General features: G+C 50.2%; 1 protein-coding gene across 1 annotated transcript in view; it reads right to left on the bottom strand.

Moving 5' to 3' along the window:
• Window positions 1-89: 89 nt before the first annotated feature.
• Window positions 90-15,878, bottom strand: part of LOC311227307 (uncharacterized protein) — a 50,446-nt gene continuing 34,657 nt past the window's right edge. The window contains exons 7-8 of the mRNA XM_084312910.1: window positions 5,933-5,986; window positions 90-3,461 (exon numbers count right to left, since the gene is read on the bottom strand). Of these exons, the coding sequence (XP_084169036.1) occupies window positions 2,605-3,461; window positions 5,933-5,986 (911 nt within the window). The 3' untranslated portion in view covers window positions 90-2,604. The remainder of the gene's footprint in view (window positions 3,462-5,932; window positions 5,987-15,878) is intronic.

Genomic DNA, 15,878 nt, shown 5'->3' with positions numbered 1-15,878 from the left:
AATCAATAACCCAAAATCACATAAAAAAGAAACATGTCAACATTGCTTTTTCTTTGTCATTTGCCCCCCCCCCCCCCCCCCCACCTCTTTAATAGAAACCTGCATATTAACAAACAAATAAAGATAAAAAAAGAGAGAAGAAAACAGTCCAGTCTGTCCCCATCAACTCATTCAATCCATTCAAATGCATTCAACTCTTTAAAACAGTGGTTTTTAATGTGTGGGTCAGGACCCAGATATGGAGAACCTTAAAACGGGCTCCATGTTGCCCAAACCTTCCCAAATCCCTACAAGGTAAGCTTGAAAAAAAAAATATATATATATAAAAAACATTTAAAAAAGGTTTTAACTACTAGTTTGGTTCCCCGATGAGCTGTTGTGCTCAAAGACATGGGTGAGACTAGGGACACTGACCTGGCGACCTATTTAACCCTTTCACTACCACACTACAGAAGGTTAACCTAGTCCTACCCATGATGCATTCTGATTCACTTGAGGAGTTAAAACGTGGCATCATTTATCTATCTACTATGCTAATGTCTATACTACTACCACTACTATACAGAGTGAAGTTCAAGTTCAACACTGCTAGACAAACAACACCACGGACCCTTAGCTGCCAGAGGTGAACCCCTCCCGCTGACTGGTTGTTCACAATTTGTAAGTGGCTTCGGATTAAAGGTTAACCCTTTCACTGCGACGATACACATAAGGTTAACCCTTTCACTGCCACACTACAGCAGGTTAACCCCTTACCATCACACTACCGACGGGTAAGTGTGATAGTAAAGGGTTAACCTTCTGTAGTGTGGCAGTGAAAGGGTTAACACTATGATCGCCGGGGACGAGTTAAGACGTCATTCCTAGCCATGCTCATTCTGCCGAAGACGCCGTAACTCGTCTTTGATGTCAATATTTCAAAAATCTGTGATCGAAATCATATTTCCCCTCCGGAGCCCTGAGACACACTGCAAAGCTCCACTCAACTCTCTAGCGGTTCAAGAGCGCCATCTGGTGGCAGATCGGCAGATCGCCAACCGGAAATTAACCTTTGAACCGGAAGTGCTCATCCATATGTGGTCCGGGCACTCGCTATCGTTAGAGCGACTCCGTCTTGATACAGTGAACATCGATCGGTGCAAATAACTCGAAAAAACAACATGATTTGGACGTATATACTATTATACAACCTGGAAATGGATCGGGCATTTCTCCATCCCATAATAGAAAAAATTCTGTTCCACGCTCATCTGCCAGCGGCGCGAGGAAGCCACGGTAAGATTCAGCGTTATATTCTAACGTGTTCCATATAAACTGCTATGATGAACATATGACCCACTCTGGATGAATCATCTAACGCTGCCCACGGAATTATAAACGATCCCCCGCCCATCCGGTCATCATCAGATGATACGTACAAACTTCTAGAACCACGTCCAGTTGAAATTTTTTATCTCGCGCCGATTGCTATCAAACTGTATTTCATCATCAATATAATGCATTTGGAGCTATAAATCAAGTTCTGGAGAAAGCTGCAGAAAACGATAAAAACATACTTATACTAGACCATATTTTAGTATGAATATGTGAATGAAAAAGTTTAACGTTGCTACACCCTGAACAATACATATAGGACATTGAATGGGCCATAATAATGGCAATTTAGCAATAGAATTTAAAAAGTTATAGCCCTGCAAAGAAGGGGAACTTCTCCATAGACAAATAGAGATGGCAAGGGATGGTAAATTATGAATTTAACCGATGGCGATCAAAGTGTTAAGAGGCTGGGTCCCCTGACGAACAGATTTGAAAACCACTGTATTAAAACACACACGCACACGCGCACACACACACACACACACACACACACACACACACACACACACACACACTGCTGATAAACAAGACTCCACAGCTCCAACACCACTAGTAGCAACTTGTGGATGTATTCACCGTCATTAAAAATCAATAGAACCAATCAATAATATCCCCCAAAACCGCCACAGGTGTGATCAAAACAACTGACGAGTAGGAGGAAGCAGGGAGGCGGGGGTTCAGAGTCGACTGTGGTTCTGTTCGTTTGAGAAACACAGCGTTGTCTTTTGGTAACAGTTGGTAGCTTTATAATCTATTCACATGTAGCAGCTTGCCTCTCTACGTCTCTCTCTCTCTCTCTCTCTCTCTCCTGGTGACTCTCTCCCCCCTCTCTCACCAAGAGGGTCCCAGTGATCGCGATAAGACAAGCACTCCAATAGCTGAGGTGCCTGTATGTTCTTGCATAACATAGAAATCTGTGTGTGTGTCTGTTCGCAAAGACGTGTTCTCCTCTCTGCTAGCTATAATGTGTGTGTGTGTGTTAAACAGTTTACACTTGTTTGCACCATCTGTATACCTGCATCTGTACCAGTTCCATCCTATAAAAACCGTCTGTATTTATACGTGTATGTATGTATATATATATATATATATATATATATATATATATATATATATATATATATATATCTGTGTGTCTGTTCTCCCTCAGGGCTGCTGTGTGTCTGTTCTCCCTCAGGGCTGCTGTGTGTCTGTTCTCCCTCAGGGCTGCTGTGTGTCTGTTCTCCCTCAGGGCTGCGGTGTGGGATGAACACTGTGTGCCTGCGTGTTGCTGCTCTTCTCCCGCAGCATGGTGAGCGCGGTGCCGGAGAAGTCCCTCAACACGTCCACCATCTCCCTCTGGAGGAGCAGCGAGTCCTGGACGAACTCCTGCTGGCTCTCCACCAGCAGCTGCACCGACTGGGCCAGCGTCTCCAGCGAGTGGGACACGGAGGCCAGCAGCGCCCGGCTGGCCTGCTGCTGCTGGAGGCTCAGGGCGGCCGTGTGGGCCACCTGCTCCCGCGCCGTGGCCATGGAGGAGGCGCCGGGGGGGAGGGGGCCGCCGGAGCCGTACCCGGACGAGGAGGAGGACGACGCGTGGCGGTTCGGGGGGGGGAGAGAGGCGGGGTGGTGGGGGGGGCGGGAGCGATGGGACGACGACGAGGGGGGAGGGAAAATGGAAGAGGAGGAGGGAGGGGGGGCGGGGGGGGGAAAGACAGAGGGAGGAGGTAGAAAAACGGAAGAGGAGGAGGGGGGCGGGGGGAAGAGGGAGGCAGGGTGAGAGGTGGATCCGTTACTGGGAAACGAGGAGGTGGGCAGATAGGAAGGGGGGAGGGGCGGGGAGGAGGATGTGCGGAGAGCGAGGGAGGAGGGGGAGGGGTCCATGTGAGGAGGCGGAGCCTGGGAGGAGGAGGAGGAGGGGGGGAACAGAGCGGAGGGTCCCGGGGGGGGCTTGGCGGAGGTGTTCCGGGAGTAGGTGTGGACCGGCTTGCTCCTGAGGAGGGGGTCGTCGGTGATGGGGTCGAGGGGGAACGAGGAGGGCGGCCGGAAGGAGCCGCGGTGGGAGGAGAACATGACCTCATCGTCCTCAAAGTCCACACTCCGGTCTGAAACACAGATACAGACGGTTACTTTAAATACACCGTAGAGGGCAGCTTTCTGTGTGGTTGACACTCAAGTTCGAACCGTCTAAAGTGAGCAATCAATATAACTTAATAGAATGCACAACTTCTTTTTTGTATATATACCATATATATATTAATTGTTTCGGTGAAATTGCAGGTAGCCATGGGGATGGCTGCCTTTTCTTCTGGTGGACATAGTCCAAGGATAGCAGTTTCATTATAGCCCTCCCCTTAACTCATTGGACGCCAGATCCGATGATAGTCGGGTTAACTCGCCGACCGCTCAGCGCCAATCACGAGTATAGTCGGGTTTTAATCGTTATTTCTTTTATTAGCGATATCCATTCATTTTCATCATCCAGCCTGATGTTATCGTTGGGAATGGGTCTGAGCTCGCAAAAGGGCAAATACCGCCCCCTACGCCTTCCGGCTGGTGTTGCACTCCACTGGGAATGGTATAGTTTTTTTTCTGGGACGATCCAAGCCGTGTGGGCGTGGTTAAATAATCAGGCGAGGTAACCTGATTTCAACTATACATCTGTGACGCTGCCCCCCCCCCCCCCCCCTCATATGCAATGCTGTTGAACGTGGCACGGACCTCCGCCCCCAGTACTTCAAATGGCGATCAGATAATTGGATTATTTCTTTTGCATTACATCAGATACAAGGTAAGAACATTATATATACATTTGATCATTCTCGACACTGTATCTGTGTGTGTATGTGTGGCTGTTTTCCGTTGCGTGGGAGGAGGTGGGGGTGCCGCGCTACGAGGGCCATTTCATGTATGCAGGAGGAAGGACAATAATGATGATCTACAGTAGCGTTGATTTCAGGAAGATTTGATAATCAGCCGAAAAATGACAATGTGTTTTGTGTATTCCACTAAAGGGCTATTATCACGTCTTTCTCTGGAATAACTAGAAATCACCAAAACTATACTCGTATTCAAAACGGTATAAAACGGAAATGTACTGATGAAAAAACAATCCGTTTTGTACATGTTGACTGCAACTCACTGATAATCGATGTGTATTAGACCCATAATTTAAGATATATTTTAAGCACTCGCAAATCTCCCACTCCTCCCATTGATTAAAGCGGTGGCGCTCTAGCGCCCTCTCGCGCACTTAAGCGATGGCGTCCAATGAGTTAATGAGGAGTGGCCTCCACAGCAGCGATCATTCCGCTGCCCCTAGTGGATGAGATCTTCACCATGCTGTTGTGGTATAATATAATGTCCTCATGTAAATATACTCCCCTCCCCTGTGTCCCCCTTACCTGTGCCCCCCCCCCCTCTCTGTGGAAGAAGACATTCCCCTCCCCTTTCTCCCCAAACCTGTACCCCCCCCCCCCATTTGACCTATCAAATGGGACCACACACCCCCCCTTGTTGAACTATAAAGGGCTCCTCCCGACCACAATCGAGGTCTTCTTACCTGGGTCATTTCAGCTGATCACCTGGGGGAAGCCCTCAGCCATTCTCTCTATGTACTTACTATCTGTTTGGTTAATAAACTTTGTTATTATCCAAACCTCGGTTGACTGAGAACATTCTTCATCAGGATATCTACAAATATCCCACACTGTACACCCTGCTACGCCCCAATCTGTGATGTCAGAGTTCCTCTTTGGAGGGGCTATCAAAGTCTGTCTAGGGGGGAAGAGAAGGGGTACTCTGACATCACAGATCAGGGGTGCAGCAGGGTGAACATATAAACCGCTAGGGGGAACAATTAACATGCGTTTAGTTACTCTTTAACCTTCTGTAGTGTGGTTGTGCAAGGGTTAACCCTTTGTCGTGTGACAGTGAAAGGGTTAACCTTTTGGTAGTGTGGTAGTGAAAGGGTTAACCTTCTGTAGTGTGGTTGCACAAGGGTTAACCCTTTGTTGGGTGGCAGTGAAAGGGTTAACCTTCTGTATCATCACCGTGAAAGGGTTAACCATTTGAGAGTGTGGTAGTGAAAGGGTTAACCAGTTGGTAGTGAAAGGGTTAACCAATTGGTAGTGTGGCAGTGAAAGGGTTAACATTATGTATTGTCACCATGAAAGGGTTAACCATTTGGTAGTGTGGTAGTGAAAGGGTTAACCATTTGGTAGTGTGGTAGTGAAAGGGTTAACCATTTGGTAGTGTGGTAGTGAAAGGGTTAACCATTTGGTAGTGAAAGGGTTAACCTTCTGTAGTGTGGTAGTGAAAGGGTTAACCAGTTGGTAGTGTGGTGGTGAAAGGGTTAATGTGTTAGCGACCAATGTTATTTATCTTGATTTTATTCTGTTTTTATTGCTAACCCTTTTTTTTTTTTTTACACATGATTTTAGCCAGGGGGACTGCCAATGGAAATTAGCCTTTTGGCTAAAATTGGGTGCATTTGCATCTGTAAAATGTTTTATTAATGTACACTGTCCCCCTTGAACAAATAAAGTAAACCAAACCAAACCAAACCGCTGCTCACCTCCGTCGTCCGGCAGGTCAAAGTCAAAGTCCGGCGAGGAGTGGAACGGGTCTCCTGGAAAACACATCGACAGATCAAACCTACAGGGTAAAATTCATCCTAAAATACCATTCACATTCTGTATGTTATAGTATTGTACAGCTCAGTATTGTACACTACGTCTCTACATGAAGGCGCTATTGACAGGGGTGCACATGAGTGGTGGCTAGGGGTGGGACGATACATCGATCCAGATCGATTTATCGATCTATTATCAATTATCAAATAGGATCGATGCAACGTAAAAAGATCGATTCATATTGCGATACTCTTATTTTGAAAATCCCCTGGTGAGCAATGCATATCCGCCCGGCCGCCACAACAGTAGCTCAGTAGCAGCGTGTGTTAACGTTAGACAGCTTTGCTTCAGAGTCCGCCTATTTTTGCAACCCGAAATAAGTGCCTGTTGTTTTTTTCCCCACAACGGGTGAAATGCATCTAACATGCTTTGCATCCTCGCCATTCCTTTATGCCCACATCGCGTTAAATACCGAAATTAACGTTGCGTTAGCGTAAGCTAACTAAGCTAAGCTGATCAGAGCCATATAGAGAGAACAGCAGAGGTCCACTAGGGACTGGGAAGGAGGGGGGTTACTGCATTCTCGAGATAGCCCCACTACCAGGATCTGGCCGGTACTGCACCTTTGGACTCCGAATATGCCTTTTCCAGCCAAAATACAGCTCTGACAGTGAATAGGATATTAATATCAAGAAAAGAAAAAAGAACAGGAGGTCTATTTGTATTAAAAACAATAGATTGTTTTTCATTTAAATGTCTGGAAGAGCTCAAAAATAAAAATGTCAAATGATATTTCCATTGCCTTTTTTTTGTTGATTTAAATGTTACTGATTGTGTTAAATGGGCATATAATATCGTCTCATATCGATCGCAGGCACCTGAATCATATCGTATCGTGGCAGACTTTGTGATATCGAAAAATATCGTATCGTTGTCCAAAGAATCGATATCGTATCGTGATGAAACTGGTGATTCCCACCCCTAGTGGTGGCGCGCACGCTCCATCAGAATAAACAACGGGCACCAGATGAAAAGGATCAAACGCACGTTTGCGTACCTAACATTTTGGGACAGTACTAAACCTTGGACTGCAGTGCAGAGTATGAGCTACTGAGCTAGGGCTGCACGATTCTTGCTCAAATGTGAATCACAATTTTTCTCTCCAAGAATTGAGATCACGATTCTCTCACACGATTCTTATTTTTCGTCATCATTTAAAAAAAGGTTAATCGTCATAATTTCTAAATGAGATCGCACAGGTCTATGAATCGAGATCGCGATTATTTTTCCCGATTAATCGTGCAGCCCTAGTATGAGCCACTGCTCCGCTCATCAAAATGACCAAGAAGCTCCATTAGGCTTTACTTCTTGTGTTCCTCCATCTCCACAGAGAGCCAGACTGAACCTGAACCGAAGCGTGTGTTCTGGGGAAGAGTGCCTGCAGGAGGTCGGCTGGCTTCAAAACGAACGACGCTCATCCAGCCTAACTATGACTATTTTGTAGGGCTGATCTTCAAAAAAAAATTGGAATTCGAAGCTTCGGGCCCGAGATTCGATTTAAATTCGAAGTTTCGAAATTTCTTTTTTAATTTTTGTTTAATAGCTTACAAAAAGAATTATGTTGTGGGACTTGTACAGCACTTTGTTCAACTTTGTCAGTGCTGTAAAGTTTAAACCTTTTAAAATCTTAGACAAACAAAGAACTTTGCTTTCATGAAATATTGTAAGCCGTCATTTGAGGCTTTATAAAAGCAGCACAATGAACACAAATTTGTCAGTGCTGCGTCCGACCTCATCTTAAATAACAAACAGCATTGCTTGTTGTAATTAACACTTTAACTGCCGAAAACGCCGGAACTCGTCATTCCCCGCCATGCTCAAGTTGCCGAGGACGCCGGAACTCGCCTTTGATATCAATATTTCAAAAATCTGTGATCGGAATCATATTTCCCCTCTGCAGCCTTGACACACAGTTCTGATCTCCTCTCAATCCTCTAGCGGTTCAAGAGCGCCATCTGGTGGCCGATCAGCAGATCGAAAAACCGGATGTCAACCTTTAACCTGGCAGGACTCACTCCATATGTGGTCCGGGCACTCGCTAATGTTAGAGAGACTCAGTCTTCACACAGTGAACATCGATCGGTGGAAATAACTCAAAAAAACAACATGATTTGGACGTATATACTATTATACAACCTGGAAATAGATCCGGTATTTCGACATCCCATAATTGAAAACGTTAGGTTATGACTATAACCAAGTTCTGTTAATTAGGGGTGACGCTTGGCATCACTACTGCACTATCTCGCGTACGTGCGCGCGTACTGAATAAACCACAAATGTACCTCTAATACCAGTATTAGTCTGACCACACCCCTCATCAGCTTACCTTCATAAGCAGGTGTGTGGTCACCTGCTCTCCTCCTTCCCAAGCTTTCACCACAAGGTGAGGTCAAGGGCTGCAGCGGCCGTCTGATGCCAAGCGTCACCCCTAATTAACAGAACTTGGTTATAGTCATAACCTAACGTTCTGTTTCATTAGGGGCTCTGCTTGGCATCACTACTGCACAAAGGGAGGCCAAGCGGAGCCGCTGGCTGACAAATACACCCCGCTGACAGCCCCCCAAAACCATCAGAACAGGGAGGGCCGAGCCCCCCCGACCCCCCCTAATGGAGGGTATCCCCCCTATTAGAGGCTTCACGGGAAGGCGACGGACCCGACCGTGCGAAGAGGCACTCAAGCAACTTAACGCACAGGGTGAGCAGACCGTGGCTTGACCCCACGACTACACACACGCACAACCCGCATGCCACCCGGGAACGAACGGAGGAACAACCTCGTTACTGCCCCCAGAATCACGGGGTCAAGGGCAAACCCAACCCCGTGGCAAGGCCGTAGCAGCGGAGCGCGAAGGAAGACCCAGACCCACCAAAAGGACTGGACTCCCTGGAATGGGGGCCCGGAGAAGTCCATGATGCCAGCATCAAGACCCCACCAGGTGGGCACGTAGTGCCCCGCCCCCCACATCGCCAGCGTATTCGGACAAAGGCCCCCCAGTTACTGCACCTGGTAAACCCAGGCGGTATCCCAAGTACTAACCAGGCCAGAACCTGCTTAGCTTCCGAGATCGGACGAGATCGGGCGTGTTCAGGTCGGTATGGCCGTAAGCCGAGCGGGCCCCGTCCCCCCAACAGTACACCGCCTGGCACACTAACCCTGCAGAACAGAGTCAGCATGGCCGTAAGCACACAAAAAAGGTTAACCAACGGAAGCAGGCAGCGCACCGGGGAAAAACCAGGCAACAGGCTGTTAACCCTAGCCTGGAGACTGCGGACGAGACAGGCGCCAGAGGGGACAGCTGAACACAGCCGCCCCGGCGGAAGGAGCGTAAGCTGGCGGTGTTGCATGACCAAGCCTCCATTTAAAAACCCCCACCCAGAGGGGTCGAGGCAGAGAAGGCTGACACGATTGGCAGACGTCATGAACGTGCAGGGGCACCCTCAAACGGTGAACCCGGGAGTTGACACTGCTCCAACACACCAGGGAATCAACCACCTCGGTGTTACCCAATGCGGTGGTTGTTCCTATAACCCCTCAAGAAAAAAACTCCAAAACACACCTGCGGGTATACACCGGCTATACCGCAGTACAAGTGTTTCAGTTTCCAAAAAGGGTTAACCCAGGCCTACGGGTCGCAAACATCACTTCGGACCGGGCCTGGCGGTACGGGAAGCACAGGGTCACCAGAGGAGGTCAAAAAACCACCCCCACAGGCCCCTCTTCGCCATGCGTGAGAGAGGAGCGAAAAATAATGGAGAACCAGCCCCTAAGCACACCGTACCTGGTATTCCCCGGCGGTCTCCCAACCAAGTACTAACCAGGACCAACCTGTGTAGCGGCCGAGATCCGACGAGATCGAGCGCGTACAGAATGGCATGGCTGTAAGCCATGACGACAGTGCTGAGTAAAAACATACCCAACCAGGGTCTCCATAGCGCTTAACCCTGTGACACCCAGACCGACCTGGCATTTTTCCCCCTGAAAAAAGCCCAAGTCCCTCAGGGTACCAGAACAGCAGATCTGCATCCCCGGCGGACAACGGGTTCAACTGATCTGGACCAGCGTGACCAGAACCAGTCCCGTGCCCTAACCACGCCGACATGCCTACTCCAGGAGAAGGGCAGATATGCGTGTTGATCTTAACATGAAAAGAAGGCGCCACCCAGACGTTCGGACGAACCGCGCCTGGTGGCCCACCCCAAGGGCGTGAGACCCCACTACATATGTTCAGATCCATCCCGTCATCATCCCCCAGACATGAACGAGAATCCGTCGACAACCCACCCAGGTCATGGGATGTGGTCGTCGGAAGAGGAAAAACCCCCATCTCAGTTGCTTTATAAAAACGCTGTTTCAACCACAAGCAACCAAGGCGTGCCAGTCAATCGCCTGTTTACAGCGAGCTAGCACTATACGTGCGTCGGGACACACCCCCATCAATGAACAGGCTATTTAGACCTGTCATTGAATCCCCAAGGTGCCCAGGGGAACGACAAGAGGGGTGTGACACTCCCTAACTCCAACACTTCTGGAATAGAAAGAAGGAAGCATCAACAGTATGTATCCCAGTCTACACAGCCGGGGTAAAAAATGTTCACATTTTTACATCCCACCACCCTCCCATAGGAAAGAGACGGGGATCCCCAGAGAGACTTCCCACGCGAGCTGTACAGATTGAAAAGAATATATTGCACCTTGAGCCATGTAAAAAACTGGTTTTAGGGCCTCCGGGGAAGAGGCACTGAACCCATACACACTCAATAAACGAATTGAATCGAATATACATACAATAGAAAAGGACCCTTCTAGAGGGTCCACTCACTTTGACAATCTGAGGAGGAAGGCTCTGTACTCTGATGGAGGCTTCCTCACATGGAAGAAGGAGTCCGAACTCACAGAAGGCCTGAATAGGCGCTTGGTGAGGAGGAGCCCTGACCACCCCCCCTGAAAACAGATCCATCACATGGACCTGAACAGCACACGGAAGTCCTACCAACAGAGACGCGCACGGTGACGTACTCTATGGCGGGGGAATTCCTGCGGTGCACACGCCCAATATACCAGGCCGTGGGACCAGGAACTCCCTCCCCCCCCCCCCCCCCCCGTAACGTGCCGAACCGCCACGTGACGGGAACCTTGAAGGACAGGGGGTGTACCCCTGACCGACAGAACAATGGGGAGAGGAAAGGTTACCAGTTCACCCCTTTACGACCCCACACCCATGATACGACGTAACGACAAAAAGAGAATATGACGTTAGCCTAGCTTCCAGAGCTAGTCCGGCTAACCCCCGCTCTACATGACTGTTCGCGAGAGCAGTCGCAATTTTCTGTCCCGCGTCACTCAGCTGTTTTTCTTGTTTTTTCTCGGATCCAGAGCATTGCTGGCGTTAACCTGTGACTGCCGCTTCTGTCCGTATCTCTATTTACCTGTTTAAACTGTATCCCAGCCCTGTTACCCGTTTCCCCCACGTCCATTCCTTGTACTCTATTTGTTATTTTGTTTTCTACCGTCGACGCTGCTTGTCTCTCCCGTTCTCTCCTGCGCCCGTCCTGACTCTCTACAAACATTTCACGTCCTCTCTTCCCCCCCTGCTCTCTGGACCTGCCGACTGTACTCTCACCGTTCCCACCATCACTGGATCTCAAACTGGACTACAAACCTTGCCACTGGAAAACAAACTCCCGGATCTACACATTTTTCTCCCAGACAAAACCTTACCTGTCCTCCGGACCGGTCCTGTGCGTCTGCTCCTGGCTGTCTGCTGTCGGCTAAACCAGCCACCCGCTGCCGGCACTGCCTGCCTGGCCGTGCTATCCTACTACTCCCTTCCCGCGAGGGCGACACCACTCCCTCGCGCTGGTTTGCGGGTTCCCCATCTCCTCGGGTGAGTGTCGGCGATACTATACTACTGCCCTCACTCTCCTCTCGGTCTTGGCTGCTGGTATGGCGCGGTCAGGTCGGCCCGCTACGCGGGCTTGGTCTGGAGCCGGCTACTACACGCTGCTTCAAAACAACAACACTCTCTCTCCCAGTATCCAGCTGCAACTCTGGAGTGCTCCCATTGTCCAGCCGCAGCCCCGGAGTGATCTGCTCAACATTCTACTCCAACTCTCCGCCCTCCAGCTACTACCAACTTTTAACCCACTCCTGCTCCTATTCTACACCCAACTTGGACTCCTGCTTCTCCTACCGTTTTCCCCTTGGATTCTCACAACCCCCCCTCCCCCCATTTTTCACTGCCCCCCCCCACCCCCCTGCCGCCTCTCATATACTCCTGCTGATCTTCACTCGCTCAACAACAACTACCGCCTCCCCGCTGCCACTGCCACTGCTGCCAGAAACGCTGGCATTCACTGTCGCCGTCGCAACATCCACAGAGGCCCCCGCCTAAATCGAAACCGGACTCTCCACCTCCCTGACGGCTCATACATCCCCTCTTCCTGGACTACCTCTCGCCCCCCTGCCACCCCCACCCGCCGCACCGCTAACCTCGATAACCTTCGCTCCTTCCTCCCTGCTCCCCCATCCATCTCCCTTGCTCTCCTCAACACCCGTTCTCTCTCTAACAAATCACCTCTGATCTATGAACTACTACTGGACAACAACCTGGACCTACTCCTCCTCACTGAAACCTGGCAACAGCCCTTGGACTTCTACTCCCTCAACCAAGCTACCCCCCCAAATTACAGCTTCATCGCCAAGCCCCGCCTCTCTGGCCGAGGGGGGGGTCTTGCCGTTTTTCACAAACTCTCCCTATCCATCACTGAACTGCACCTAAACCTCCCTCCCATGCTATCCTTCGAATACCTTGCCCTCTCCCTCCCCAACTCTATCACTGCACTACTCCTCTACCGCCCTCCAAAGCCTCATCCCTCTTTTTTAACTGAACTTTCTGATCTCCTGACCATAGCCTCCACTCTCTCCACCCGCCTCCTACTTACCGGTGACCTCAACATCCATGTTGACCAACCAAACTCAAACCTCACTCCTGACTTCCTCTCCCTCCTTGACTGTTTTAGCCTCACCCAGCACATCAACTTCCCCACCCACAACAAAGGCCACACACTTGACCTTGTTTGCTCTGCCTCCCTACCCATATCCAATCCTCACCCCATCCCGTTCCCACTCTCTGACCACTACTGCATCCTTTTCTCTGCTCCCCTTCCCCCACCCCACCACTCCATCAAACGCACCATCTCTTTCCGTAACATAAAATCCATTGACCCTCTCACACTGTCTCAATCCATATCCTCTGCCTTTCCCCCTGACTCCGCCCCCTCTAACCCCGACGACTATGCCCTCCTCCTCAACTCTACTCTCTCTGACTCCCTCGACTCACTGGCACCCCTGAAAACCATCACTGTCTCATTCACCACCTCCTCCCCCTGGTACACTCCGGAACTCCGCTCCATGAAGCAGACCGGCCGTCAACTCGAACGCCTCTATAAAAAAACCCGCCTCACCATCCACGCCGACCTCCACAAACAGCACGTCTCCTCCTACCGTGATGCACTCCAAGCTGCCAAATCTGCCCACTACTCCACCATCATCAACAGCAGCAACCGCAACCCCCGGACCCTCTTCTCCACTGTCAAGAAACTCTTACAACCCCCGGACAATAACTCACTCTCCTCCCCTGACCTCTGCAACTCGTTTCTCCTCTTCTTTAATAATAAAGTATCTTTAATCAACAGCTCACTGACTGCCCGCATCGCCAATTCCCCCACCCTCGCCCCCCCCACCAACATTTTTCCCCCACCTGACTCCATCCCTCCCACCCCTTTTACTGCCTTCGCCCCAGTTGACTCCTCCTTCATCATGGACCTCATGACTACCTCCAAGACCACTACCTGCTCCCTTGACCCCCTACCCACTACTCTCACCAAAGCCTGCCTCCCTGCTCTCATCCCCCACCTCACCGCCCTTTTCAACCAGTCACTATCCCTAGGCCACGTCCCCTCCCCCTACAAACTCGCCGCTGTCACCCCTGTCCTCAAAAAACCCACTCTCGACCCATCCACCCTCTCCAACTACCGCCCCATATCCAATCTTCCTTTTTTCTCAAAAACACTGGAACGTATTGCTGCCTCCCAACTCCACTCCCATCTCCAGTCCAACACCCTATATGAACCCCTTCAGTCTGGCTTCCGTCCCGCTCACAGCACCGAAACTGCACTGGTAAAGGTCATCAACGACCTCCTCATCTCCGCTGACTCCGGTGCCCTCAACATCCTGATCCTACTCGATCTCAGTGCAGCCTTTGACACAGTGTGTCACTCCATCCTCCTCCAAAGGCTGCACCAACTGGGTGTTGAGGGCACAGCACTTGACTGGTTCTCCTCCTACCTCACTGACAGACACCAATTCATCTCCCTCTCCGGCCACACCTCCCCCCCCTCCCCAGTCACACAGGGGGTCCCCCAAGGCTCAGTCCTTGGCCCCCTGCTCTTCATCTGCTACATTCTCCCCCTTGGTCACATCATCCGCAAATACCACCTCAACTTCCACTGTTACGCTGACGACACCCAAATATACATCAGTACACAATCCCCCCACAGCCCACCCCTCAGTCACATTGAATCATGCATCACCGAACTCCAAACTTGGATGACCCACAACTTCCTCAAACTGAACAGTGACAAGACTGAACTCCTCATCATTGGCACCAAAACCACCCTCACCAGATCCGGACCCATCACACTCACCATCAATGACTCCACCATCACCCCCTCCCCCCTAGTCCGCAACCTTGGTGTCCTCCTTGACCCCACCCTCTCATTTGACCCCCACGTCCGCTCCATCGTCAAAACATCCTACTTTCACCTCCGCAACATCGCAAAAATCCGTCACTGCCTCTCCCCCCCCGCTGCTGAATCCCTCATTCACGCCTTCATCTCCTCCCGCCTGGACTACTGCAACTCCCTCCTCACTGGTATCACCTCCCGCTCCCTCCATAAACTGCAAATGGTCCAAAATTCAGCCGCCCGCCTCCTCACTAACACCCGGTCCCGCGAACACATCACTCCTGTCCTCCACTCCCTCCACTGGCTCCCGATCAAACACCGCATTAACTTTAAAACACTACTCCTCACCTTCAAAGCCCTCCACAGCCTGGCCCCCCCCTACCTGACTGATCTCCTTCTCCCCTACCGCCCAACCCGTTCCCTCCGGTCCTCCTCCACTGCCTCCCTCACTGTCCCGACATCCAAGCTCAAAAACTTCGGAGATCGGGCCTTCTCTCGCACTGCACCCCGACTCTGGAACTCCCTCCCCCAGTCCATCAGAGACTCCCCTACACTCTCCACCTTCAAAGCTCGCCTCAAAACCCACCTGTTCTCCCTTGCCTTCAACCCCCCCCACCCCTAAACCCCCCCCTCCCCTCCAACCTGATCGATATGTCTCTAGTCTTTTTTTTGTGCCATCAGGCTGTCTCCCCCGTTCCCCCCATGGTCTCATGTTCCTTTGTTTTTGTTTCTTTGTTGTTTTGTTTTGTTTCTTTGCTTTCGCCTCTTTGTTTGTACCCCTGCTCCCGACTACTGTCAGCGACTTCGGGTTACTGAGAAGCGCTATATAAATTAAATGAATAATTATTATTATTATTATGACACAGTCATAGTCAGCTCTATGAAGCGTTTCACAGCTCCACACAGCGCATGAGCTAACCTGCTATCTGATTTTTACTAAGGAAAAACACAGAATAGAGAGGGCTCTAAGAACCCCGGTCCAACATACACATGTGCTTCTGTGGCCAGTACAACCCAGTTGTAGGTCACATGACACACACAACCCATCATCACCTACAAAAAATGGCAAAAACACTCAAC

This window comes from Notolepis coatsorum, assembly GCF_963971535.1.
Source record: "Notolepis coatsorum genome assembly, chromosome: 1".
Lineage (NCBI taxonomy): Eukaryota > Metazoa > Chordata > Actinopteri > Aulopiformes > Paralepididae > Notolepis > Notolepis coatsorum.
This window is presented reverse-complemented; position numbering and strand designations above follow the sequence as displayed.